The sequence below is a fragment of the Bufo gargarizans genome, chromosome 1 (assembly GCF_014858855.1).
Source record: "Bufo gargarizans isolate SCDJY-AF-19 chromosome 1, ASM1485885v1, whole genome shotgun sequence".
Taxonomy (NCBI): Eukaryota; Metazoa; Chordata; class Amphibia; order Anura; family Bufonidae; genus Bufo; species Bufo gargarizans.
The window spans coordinates 507,382,849-507,395,387 of record NC_058080.1 but is presented as its reverse complement, the minus strand read 5'-3'; the positions used below and the strand labels follow the sequence as shown (position 1 = coordinate 507,395,387).

General features: G+C 45.1%; 1 protein-coding gene across 1 annotated transcript in view; it reads right to left on the bottom strand.

The window, feature by feature from the left end:
• Positions 1-295: 295 nt before the first annotated feature.
• PES1 (pescadillo ribosomal biogenesis factor 1) overlaps positions 296-12,539 on the bottom strand; it is a 38,265-nt gene continuing 26,021 nt past the window's right edge. The window contains exons 10-15 of the mRNA XM_044288463.1: positions 12,109-12,239; positions 10,582-10,707; positions 9,428-9,612; positions 1,510-1,646; positions 1,253-1,420; positions 296-918 (exon numbers count right to left, since the gene is read on the bottom strand). Coding sequence (XP_044144398.1) covers positions 835-918; positions 1,253-1,420; positions 1,510-1,646; positions 9,428-9,612; positions 10,582-10,707; positions 12,109-12,239 — 831 coding nt within the window. The 3' untranslated portion in view covers positions 296-834. The remainder of the gene's footprint in view (positions 919-1,252; positions 1,421-1,509; positions 1,647-9,427; positions 9,613-10,581; positions 10,708-12,108; positions 12,240-12,539) is intronic.

Genomic DNA, 12,539 nt, shown 5'->3' with positions numbered 1-12,539 from the left:
TACAAAAAAAAAAAAACACCCAAAACATTGTTTAATAAAAGGCAGAGCAACAATGACAGTGTATGGGTGCAAAAAATGGGGCATTTCCTATTTTCATAGCCCCTGCAATGCAAGGGGTGAGATCTGGGACAAATCTGTCACAATCCATGACAAAATCTGCAAGTAACATATGCAGAGTTTGTTACAGAGATGGGAGATGGCCCTTTCTGTAATATGTATGTATGTATGTATGTATGTATGTATGTATGTGCAGGGCTGTAGCTACAGTGTATATAAAGTAGAAGAACACGTTATAATCAATAAAAATTTTGAAGACTTTTAATAAACAGGAGCCAGATGGTGCAAACAATGCTTTTCTACATTTGTACAAACATAAAAACATTTATATTCCACAAAATGTGTTACTTTTAGCATAACATTATAAGGAAGGAGTAAATGTCCAGTAAGAAGGGGCTACCTGTCAATAAGAAATCTAGATGGAAGCCATAAGCCTCAACATGACACCGTATGCATTCATATTAATATTTTTTGACGTGAAAGGTGTCTAAACAACCTTTATTTACACACGGTACAGTCTGTTCCCAGGGGGTTCAATCTGGATTTTTCAATACAGCATGCTGTAAACGGTAATGACACTTAGTGGAGTCTCCATTCACCCTGTCTCTTACAGCCCAGAGGAAATAAAACCATGATAAACTGTATCTCATGCTCCTGTGGAAATAGCAGAAGGATCATGGTCTGCAGACAGTTCATATAAGTTATACATCGAAATAGTCTCAGAATTTCATTAGACACTGGGTGGTCTCAACTGGAATACATTGTTAGAGATGCTAATCATTGCTTTTTTGACTTCTTTCCCTTGCGTTCAGATTTACTGGCGTCATCATGGGCTTTCCTCTTTGATGCCAGCTTATTGGCCTGAAAAAAAGAAAAGTTCTTCATTAACACATGCAATGCGCTATTTTCAAGCACTCTGGTGTTCGTTTACCAGGCACTGAACATACACAAGTAGATTTTCCACACCTAATGAGTCTTCTGTGAAATATTAAATGGAATTGGTCACCAAGACAAATCTACCTCTTTGGAATTGCTAAGCTACATGTGCAGTACATGACTCCCTAGCAGTTTCCATGTAATGTCTCAACACATGCTCCTTTTCTTACTTAGCAGCATGAAAGGCTTTTTATTTAGATACTACCATGATGTATTGTGAACTGTGGGTTCTGGCAAATGTATGTAAACCCATCCTCACCTCTCTGACTTTCCGTTTCTTGCCAAACATTATCTTGTTGTAGAGATACTTCTCTTTTTTCTTCATCATCATGATGGCCAAGCGTTTTTCCTCGTTTTTCTCTTGCTCAGCAACTTGTGCTTTGTTCACCACTTTGACAGTACCAGCAGTAACTTTCACATTCAACTTCTGTATATGAAAAAGTAAATCAAAGCTTTAATATAGTAAGAAAAAAATTATAATAATTAAGGTCAAAACCGTTTGTAAACAGAAGATACCTTTTGTCCAGATGTTTTTTGCTTCTTCCCTTTAACTTTTTTGCTCTTAACTTCATCTTCTTTCTTTTCCTCCTCCTCATCTTCATCCTCCTCTTCTTCCTCATCATCATCATCGTCATCTTCTTCTTCATCATCATCTGTAAATGGGGAAAATGTTTAAAAACAAATATTAATCTTGCTCTTAATTGACGTCAGTGACAACACTACTGCTGTTGTGTGTTAAGCTGACTATACACACTAGGTAACAGTCGCCAAGACCCTCTGCCATCTCCCCCAATGGCCCACCAGTAAACATGCAAAGTTTGAACAGCAAGGAAGGCCGAAAGTCGGCTGCTCATACAATGAAGGAGACCGCTGTATTTATATGCAACGATCTCCTTCACACTAGGAGGATGAGGGATGGCTATTGCGATCCCTCATCCTCATACAGAATCATGGTTTTTGAGCAGCAGATCGCTGTTTAGACACAACAACCTGCTGCCCAGAAAGCCACGATCAGTGGTGCCTGCATGAACGACAGGATCACCCGATGAATGAGCGTTTCGGATGATCGGCGGCACATTTACATAGCCAGATTGTCAGGATCGACTGTTCGCAGGAGGTGCATGGGTAGCTTTATTTGTTTAGCAGGGCTTCATTACCATTCCCATTAGCTTCACACATTCTGCTTTTTGCTCATCAAATAAACATGCTGTTCTGTTGCCTTCAGTTTACTCAATCATTGCCATATTTAAGATTTTTAGTGGTTTTATGCTTACACATATATGTAAATAAAAAATATTATTTTTTGTGCTTACCTGTAAAATCCTTTTCTCGCTGAGTTCATTGGGGGACACAGAAGCCCATGTGTATAGCTGTTGCCACTAGGAGGTGACACTAAGCAAAAAAAAGTGTTAGCTCCTCCTCTCAGCTATATCCCTCCTGCAGATACTGAGCTAATCAGTTTGTCCAAAAGCAGTAGGTGCAGCCAGGAGAAGCCAACAAAAAATAAAAAAGTAAGAAAGGCGCAGATGGGTCAGTAAGCAATGTACTTACGGGGTGGGAGCTGTGTCCCCCAATGACCAGAACGAATCCACGGGCAGTCATAATGCCCCGAATAGAAATGTGGGGGAGGACACACCCAGAACCCTGAAAAGGGACAGGAAGAATCATTCCCAGGAAGGCCAGCCAGATAGCGGCTGAACACGCAGAGGCTCCGGCTGGGCAGAAGAACAACAGTCTAGGGAATATAAGTCACGGCTTAGGAGACTGCAGAAGATAAAGGAGACTTCGGAGGAAGTGATATCCATGGGTCAGAACCCCAGGAAAAAAACAAGCTAGTGCCATCAACAGACAACATGGTGTGAAGAAAAAGGGAACCACTCAGTGAATAACTGATTGGAAGAAGAAACACTAAAAATGGCATCTGGATAGCAAGGGACAGAGAAGTGCAGATGTGACAAAAATGTTGCCCCCCACGGGGGACAAAGTAGGGGTGCCAGAAGGCAAGGTCCCAAAACAATAAAAGGCTGCCAGAAGAGAAAACCACTCCAGCGTTACCATGACGAACAAGGCAAGGCTAGAGGACCTGGATGAAAGGCATGAAAATGGCCCACAAGAAAGTTCTTGAGGGAATGAAGAAAGTTAATGGAAACAAGGCAGTGAAACTGACCCAAGCCACAAAAAAGGAGGGGGTAACCTTCAGCTTCAGACCTATTGTCAATAGGTTTGCTGCACAAAAGTGTTCCCCAAAGGGAACGCCAATGTGATAAGTAGAGGTAGGTAGATGAGGACCTTAAATTCCAGAACAAGAGAGAGGAGAGAAGCAATCAGATACGCCATGGAAAGCTGCCTGAACTGGAGGATCTAAACGGAAGCTGAAGAAAAAAAACACCTAGGCCAAAGGGCTAAAAATATGAAGGTGGTGTAAACTCATCAGACACTGTTGACCGTCACTGCAGAACAACCCTGCCTAAAGAAGAAAAGAATGGGGTTCTCTGAGGAATGCACAAAATGGGCCTAAAGGAACCAGAGATAGCATAAATACTGCACCAGGAAGGGAGTGTGGATACCGAACGCCACAAGTCCCAGAAAAAAAAACTGGTAACAGAACCAATACCACCCACGCAGGCACTCTACAGAAGAAGAGAGCATACGAGAACTCAATGGTTATGGAAACTGGCCGAGCAGGCAGAAACAGTATCTGGAGAAAGTGCAACTACTCACCCTGCAGAATGGGAGAAGTAGAAGAGGTTGATGCGGCTCAGTAGGGAACCAGCATCTAGGGGTGACAACAAGGACAGTACGACGGTCTACACGGGGAGGGGACCCATAGAAACAATTCACATATGCAAATTGAATAAGTGCATACCCAAAACCACAAGGAGGCAACGCTGTCACCATAGTAGATGATAGAGGCAATGCACTACATCTTAAGGGAAGAAGGTGCGAAGCCAGCACCATAGAAATCAGCAGGTTATACCATGCACAGAAAACCGTACTAATACCCACGAGAAGTGAGCAAACCCACCAGCTGCAGCATGTCATGGTATGGACAGATGATAGCACTATAAGGAATAAGAGTACCCGTCAGCCAGCGCCTGAGGAACACCATACATATAAGGCCTGGAGGATCTATCGCACCTGGTGCTGGCAGAACATGAGCACAGTGCCACCTGTGAGAAGGAAATGTAGGGAGCATCACAGCTACAACTAGCGAGGAGGTTCCACCCCTAGAAGGAGGAATAGCGCGCAGATACCGCACAAAGCACCGGGGACGATACTCCACATGGACAAAGGGGATGCGGTAAACACTAACTGGCAAGCAGTGCAGACGTTCCACCTACTAACAGAATGGACGCCGAGCGTATTGAGTCAAGAGCCTGTCAGCTACAGTCCTACCTGGAAGACAGAGGCTGCCACGTTGGCGCCCAACACCAATCCAATCCAATCAATGACTACCTGAGGAAGGGGATAGTGTGGTGTAGTCACAGTATCTAGTAGTAGTGCCAAAATACCACCTATGACAGGGGATAAGGCGACTGTAGGGACTGAGTCTAGCAATAGGCCATCCATGGAACAGGATGCAATGTGACAAGAAGTGAGAGTAGTCGCGGTAGTCAAGATTCAAGCGATTACCCCACCTAAGAAAGACGGAAAATGCGATAGGATGGACAGCTTCCAGAGGTAGGGAATTACTCCGCTGATGGAAAGAGAAGAACCAGACAAAATGTACCGGGTCCACTGGTAGTGCAAGCACTACTAGTTGTGCAACTACTCCGCTAATGGAAGGAGGGAAATGCTACAGGATCTACAGTGTGCAATTGTGGTGCCACTAATCCACCTATAGAAGGGGGGAATCCGAAAGGACAGATAACCAGTATTAGTGCAATTACTCCGCCTGCGGAGGGGGTTATGCAACATGACGTATGGTATCCGTGGAAGTGCAATTACCCACTTAATGAAGGAGGGTAATGAGATAGTCTGTATAGTATCCAGTTGTAGAGCAACTACTCTATGGAAAGAGGATAATACTACAAAATGTACAGTATCCAGAGTAAGTGCAAATACTCCTACTACAGAAGGAGAGGAATGCTAGCGGAAGTATAGGATCCAGTGATAGTGCAACTACTCCGCCTATGGAAGGAGAGTAATGCTACAGGACGTCAGGTATCCAGTGCTGGTGTAAATAGTCCACCTATGGAAAGAGGACAATGCGAGAGAGTGATGATACAGAATGAAAAGAATCGAGAGGCAAGTGCAAACACTCTGCCAACTGAAAAAGGAGGGTAATGCTACAGGCTGAACGAAACTCAATGGAAGTGCAAGTATTCCGCCCATGGAAGGAGGGTAAAGCTACAGGTTGTACTGTATCCAGTGGTAGTGCTATTACACCTATGGAAGGAGGGTAATGCTACAGAATGTACGGTATCCAGTGCAAATGCAATTACTCAGTCTAAAGAAGGAGGGCAATGCGACAGGCAGCACAGCTTCCAGTGTAAGTGGAATTACTCTGCCTATGGAAGGAGTGTAATGCTACAGAATGTACGGTATCCAGTGCAAGTGCAATTACTCCGCCTAAGAAAGAAGGGTAATGCTACAGGCTGTACAGTATCCAGTGCAAGTGCAATTAATCCGGCTATGGAAGGAGGGTAATGCTACAGGGTCCAGTGGTAAGCGCACATATTCCGCCCAAGGAAGGAGGGGAATGTGACAGGACCTACAGAATCCAGTAGTAGTGAAACGACTTCGCCTATGGAACTACAGGGGATGCGGTATTTAGCGGTAGTGCAAGACTGCCGCTTATGGAAGGAAAGTAGCGCTACCGGACGTATGTATCCAGCGGTAGTGCGTGCATCCAGCTGTAGTGGTAAGAACTCTGACTATGGAATGGCAGTGGGAACTAGGTCCAGAACAGGACCAAATAGCTCCGAGGGTTAATAATATATATAGTTTTTAATTACATACAGCTCAAATCTAAACCCCCAGCTGTCTCGAGTTCAGGAAGCATTTTGCCCAGCACAGTAGTACTGAAGGCAAGGAAAGGGTTAAACCCAGGGCAGAGCTTATTGGCCGCTGGTGGGAGGAAGAAATGACACAAAAATGTTGCGCCCTGTAGAACAGTTCCAGCCCCCGAAACAGTTTTGAAGATGTGGCCTATGTAGGCCGCAGAGCAGGGGCCTTGAGTACAGGTGGGGCCGACCGGAAGAACTTCCGGTTGGGGTGACAATGTAGGGAAGGAGCGGAAGAGCAAACATGCGATATACCCCGGGCTGGCTTATTGTCGAGCTACGGAACTGCCATGGGGAGCTGGATGGGGTTAGGCTGCAGAGAAGCCGGGGCCTTGATCAACAACAGCCCCGGCGGAAGACATGGACCGGAATGCTGGGAATAAGCAGAAGGTGGCCTGACATAATTGTCCCCTCGACCAAACCCCCACCCCCCCAAAACTGAGGCCTCAGGAGAAGGTAAGCAGGTCTCAGTGGGGAATATTGACATGGAAAAACCTGAGCAGGCGGAGCGAGGAGGAATGGAAATGGGCCCTTGGGGACTGAGAGAATACTCGCCCATCAAGCGTTTTCTGTCTCCCTAGCTCCAGCCGGGTCACCAGCTTCGGTGTGTTATCCCTTGTGAGGGTAGCTACACCGGTAACAGAGGGGACTTAGCGGAGGCCGAACCTTGTGACCCGAAAGGCTGGCGGGATACAGAGGCTTTAGGAACCTCCTCCTTGCCTTCTGGAGACCGGGAACGAGCAGCCAGCTTGGGGACCCCCTGGACTCCAGTCTCTTGGGTGGGAACGCAGGCAGCTTGGAGACTGCCAGCAGCCCAGCTAAAGGAAAGAGAAAGAAAAATGAAATCAGCAGACCTGCAAAGCAGGGAGGTCTGCCTCCTACGGACACCAAGCTAAAACTGATTAGCTCAGTGTCTGCAGGAGGGGTATAGCTGAGATGAGGCGCTAACACTTTTTTTTTGCTTAGTGTCGCCTCCTAGTGGCAGCACCTATACCAATGGTATTCTGTGTCCCCCAATGGTACGAGCGAGAATAACAAGGAGAGATACCAAAGAAAAAAAGGAGACCCTGTATAGGAACCTAATCCTGCTGTACCCTGTAGAATCCCCCACAGATGAAGGTTCATTGAGGACTCCAAACAGAGATACAAACACAAAAACATCATGCCAATGTAGGACAGACCTTTATAAATGTAGTAATATGCCACAAAATGATGGACAGCACTACCAAAACGTATTAGGTTATGGTGGCTGCATTGTTTTTAGGGTACATTCACACCGACCGTGTGTAATCCTTTCCATTTTGCTGTCCGCAAATAACAGAACTGTGTGTCTGCATTTTGTGGACAAAGGACTTCCGTAAAAAATGGAAGACATACGGTCCGCAAAAAACTGAGGGAAAAAAAAAAAAAAAGCGAAAAAAAAAAAAAAAGGAAGAAAGAATAATATGGAAACTGATCCACAAAAAAACAGATGACATACTGAAACAATTCCGTATGTCATCCGCAATTTGCGGATTAATTGACTTGAATAGGGCCGCGGACCGATCTGTGCGGACAATAGTAGTACAAGCTTTATATTTTTGCGGACTACATATGCGGACAACATACTGAACGTTGCCCACATATTTTATTCACCTATAGGAATGAATGGATCCACATCTATTCCGCAAAATGCGGATCAGACGCGGATAAAATTATACGGTCGTGTGAATGTACCCTAATGCACACGACCGTATGTATTTTGCGGTCCGCAAAAAACGGATCTGCAAAAAACTACGGATGACATACGTGTGCATTCCGTATTTTGTGGAACGGAACTGCTGGCCCCTAATAGAACAGTCCTATCCTTGTCCGTAATGCAGACAATAGGACATGTTTTTTTTTTTGCGCAACGGACATGAACACGGAGTACCTTCCATTTTTTTGCGGACCAGTTGAAATGAATGGTCCGTGCGCATTCCGTTTTTGCAGAACGGAACAGCTGGCTGATAGAACAGTACTATCCTTGTCCGTTATGCAGACAATAATAGGACATGTTCTATCTTTGAATGGAAATACGGAAACAGAAGGCATACGGAATACCTTCCGTTTTTTTTTTGGCGGATCCATTGAAATGTATGGTTCCGTATACAGCAAAAAGGCAAACTGAATTTCTTTCACACAAGGGATACGCCCCCCTTCTCACATTGCCAACACATACATGCTCACCTAAACTTAATGTGCATCTGTATGGGGGAGTAGAGAAAGATGGCCTTGGACAAACAATCATTCGTCCCACAGCTACTGACTATAGATGGCCACCTTTACTTTTTTATTACATGGGCTTTAAGTTAGTGATATGTTCAAACAAAATTAACAATAAGTTTTGTTTGAGTCATTTTAATGATTTAGGAATCTTCTGACTAGCAATTAACAAATATACTACTATTTTCAGGAATGCCCCCTCTACAGGCAGAAGTAATAGTATAATAAGCCTACGCTGCTGCAGTTATTTTCTAATTCCTGGCCTTTCAACTGCCAACATACTAGAGAACAGTTAAAGGGAACCTGTCACCGGGATTTTGTGTATAGAGCTGAGGACATGGGTTGCTAGATGGCCGCTAGCACATCCGCAATACCCAGTCCCCATAGCTCTGTGTGCTTTTATTGTGTAAAAAACCCGCAAATTAACCTGAGACGAGTCCTTTCCCTGGCTCCTCTCAGGGACAGGAGACTCGCCTCAGGTTGGGGGGGGGGGGGGGTTTTAGTGTAGTGTGGTGTTTGGTGCGACTTTACTGAGCTACCTGTGTCCTCTGGTGGTCGATCCAAACAAAAGGGACCACCAGAGGACCAGGTATATTAGAAGCTGTTATCAAAACAGCGTCTAATATACCTGTTAGTGGTTAAAAAAAAAAAAAATCACATCTCCAGCCTGCCAGCGAGCGATCGCCGCTGGCAGGCTGGAGATCCACTCGCTTACCTTCTGTTCCTGTGAGCGCGCGCGTGTTCACAGGAAATCTCGGCCCTCGTGAGATGACGCGTATATGCGTCACTCTGCGCAGGGCTGCCGCCTCCGGACCGCACATCTGCGTTAGGCGGTCCGGAGGCGGTTAAAGTTGTTCTCCAATTAGGACAACTACCTTTCTAGATGACAACTTTGCTGGTCATTAGCTGATCCTACAGGTCTAGCAGTGCAAATCCATGCAATGATCCACCACAAGGGTGAAGCTGGGATAACTGCACATTACTCCTGCAGCAGCCATTATATAGCACCCTTTCAAATGAGTGGAGAAACAAACAATACATTGTCGATCAAGTCCTCCAGAGAAGAAACTCCCTTTTGTAGTAGCTCTCTGCTCTATCCAAAAGGATAAAGGTCCATTTTAGCTAAGCTAGGATGCTAACTAAGCAATAAATAAAAACAGTTCCTAAATAACGCTGTAAATTACCAATTATCTCTCCTCTCTGCAAAGCAAGCAGTCTCTGTTTCTCTGGAGGAACATAGTCTCCTTCCTTCTCCTCGACAAAAGGTGAGAGATGTGGAGGCAACAGCACACCCGGAAAGTAATCTTCAACAGGAAGGCGCAAACGGGCGTTCACACTGTCAAATACCCACTGTGGTTGTACATAATACCTGTAGATAAAACACAAGTAAGGGATTAGTAAACCTAAAGTACAGGCTGCATTTCACTTTATGAATGGCAGACACAAAGGATATCAGGCAGCATGTACTGCAAAACGTGTAAGAGAAACATTTTAGCAAATGGCCCAGAATTTTAGCTCTGCTCCATTAGGGCAGAACTATAATCAGCGAGTACAGTTTACCTGTACTGTCTATTGGAGCAATGAGGTAGCCTAAAATCCAGGAAGATGTGTTAATGCACATATATAGCAAATATCTCACCCCCTAAAGATCTTTGAAGGCGAGAGTAGAGCAGTTCTCCTTCTCCTCTGCCATCCACTTATACTGCTGATTGGTGGTAAGCACAGGCAGGAACTGCCGCCTCCACCAATAAGCCTACTCCCTCCAGCCTGGCTACCGAGCGCCGCTCATGTGAGATAGCAGGAAGGAAGACATTTTAGTGGCCTCTGTCGCCCTGTGCTACCCCCTGCACTGTAACAGCTCAGGGGCAGACTTAAAAATTTATTGTGTGTTAAATAGGACTATAACCTCCTCAGCCATAGGAATGGACCCATGTACTGCAGTACATGGGTGTATTCTTAAGGATGAGGGGGGTTATAGTCACATTTAATATTTCAGTAAAGTCTCTGGACGGTGTTTATATTAAAATGGGACCATAACCCCCCTCATCCTTCAGAAAAGACCCATGTACTGCAGTACATGGTTGTATTCTTTAGGATGAGAGCGATTATAGTCACACAACATTGCATCATCCCATCATCACCCAATTATCCTCATAACAGTGTGTCATCCGCAGATCCCCCATAACAGTGTGAAATTGGTTCAAAATATTTTTTTCCTGTTTTCCTCCTCTCAAACCTAGGTGCGTCTTATCATCGTGTGCATCTTATAAAGCGAAAAAAAACACGTTAATTTATTTGCATAAAAAACTCAAAAAAAAACGTGTCGGGGTAGAATTACCTGTTGATGATCTGTGGTCCTACATTCGGCCTGTCTACAATGTGATGTGTAATGGAGGTGTCTGAGCTGTCATACGTTGCTCCAATACAGACGGAGCTGTCCCATGAGACCTGTCCTCCAAAACTCCTAGAGAAATAAAAGTATGTAATTAATAACTAGTTGGGACACAACTGTATATTGCATTGTGTCTAATCCACAATTTTTGTAGATTGCACATGGGCCCATTCATTTTAATAGGTCCACAAAATTGGATGGCATCAGTGTGCCATATGCATCTGTATGTGCATGTTGCAAACAGTAGAACATATCCTTTTTCTGTCCATAATGTGGACAAGAATAGTCATTTCCTTGTGATGGGGGTGAGAAAAATGCAGATTGAACACAGAAGGTATCCATATTTAGCGGCTTTGAGGTTTGGGGACCAGTGATGGCCAGTTCACAGTGTTCGCCGACGAACACATGCGATCTGCCATCTTTATTCCCAAGCCCAGCGATGCAGAGGTAAGTCCTTACCTGTGCCGCGAGCCGCTATGAAACACATGCGGTCACCGGGAGCAGCCCGGTGAAGGCTGTTCTCGGAACTGCCTGCTCCCGGTGACCGCATGTGTTTCAGAGCAGCTCGCAGCGCAGGCACAGGTAAGGACTTAAGGGCATAGTTGTATGCATGGGGTCTTAAAAAGAAATCCATAAAAAAAACATCTAAATTACATCAATTTGCTCTAAATAAACATTTGATTGAAAAGGGAATCTTTCAGCACTTCTGAACATGCTAAACTGCTCACAGCACTAGGTACGAGCTGGGAAGAGCAGCACAAAACATATCTTGCAGAGCAGAGTTTTTATCATCAGGAGTAGTGCGAATTAAAGCTGTTATCAGAGGTTGGAAATGGCACCCCATATGCCCGGGCCCCTCACACCAATTCTACTTACCTGGCTTCCAGCTCCCTGTGCAGCTCCTGGTCCCACGCACGGCCGCAGCTGCTTCTCCCTGTGCGCGGATGAAAACATCCGGTGACGGAACGAGCAACCAATGACAGGCGGTGACGGGGAAGAGCCTCCCTAGCATCGCCATTTCATCCGCACACGGGGAGAAGCAGCTGCGGCCGCGCAAGACCATGAGCAGCGCAGGGAGCAGGAAGCCAGGCAAGTAGAATCAGTGTGAGGGGCCCGGGCGTATGGGGGGCCCATTTCCAACCTCGGATAACCCCCTTTTTCCCCCTAGTTCTTCTACTGCAAGTATCCAGGAAACAGAGCTTCACCGTGAAGTGCTCTCTGTATTGATCTGCTTCACATCCATTCTCCTGACAGAAGTATTATCTGGGAGATGACTACAAATGTCGCACACAGCCGAGCAGGGAGCATTTCACAGTGAGGCTCTGCCTTCAGGGCACTGGAGCAGAACCTGGCAGAATAAAACTTCATATTCACAGCTCTGTAACAAAAGCTCCACAAAGGGTATGTTTGTACTGCTCTCCCCAGCTCCCTCCAAGTGCTTTCAGCAGCTTTGCATGACTCATTCACACTCACCGAATGACAAATGCAAGAGCTTCTCTTGGTACTTCCCGGTTCAAGAAAAACTTAAGGCCTACAAATAAAGACTTGTGTTTTTCCTCTTCCTGCTGCTGCCTTTTTCTCTCTTCTTGCACACCCGAGTTCTCCTGCACCCCAAAAACAGCATAAGAAAAAAAATATATAATAATAATTATAAAACCAGTCCCAAAGTGCATCGTCACTGCTGTAACATACAACATAAACTGCATTATCACTCTAAACCACCTCCAAATGTTAATGCATAACTTGAACAGCCTCCCACAAGCCATAATCACAAAAAAAGCACTTTAATTAAACAATCAATTTATATAATAAAAAAAAACCCTACTCTCTCTCTCTCTCTCTCTCTCTGTGTGATGTTTTGGCCACAATCTGCCTTTGTCAAGCTAAGTTAGATAGGAGAGAGA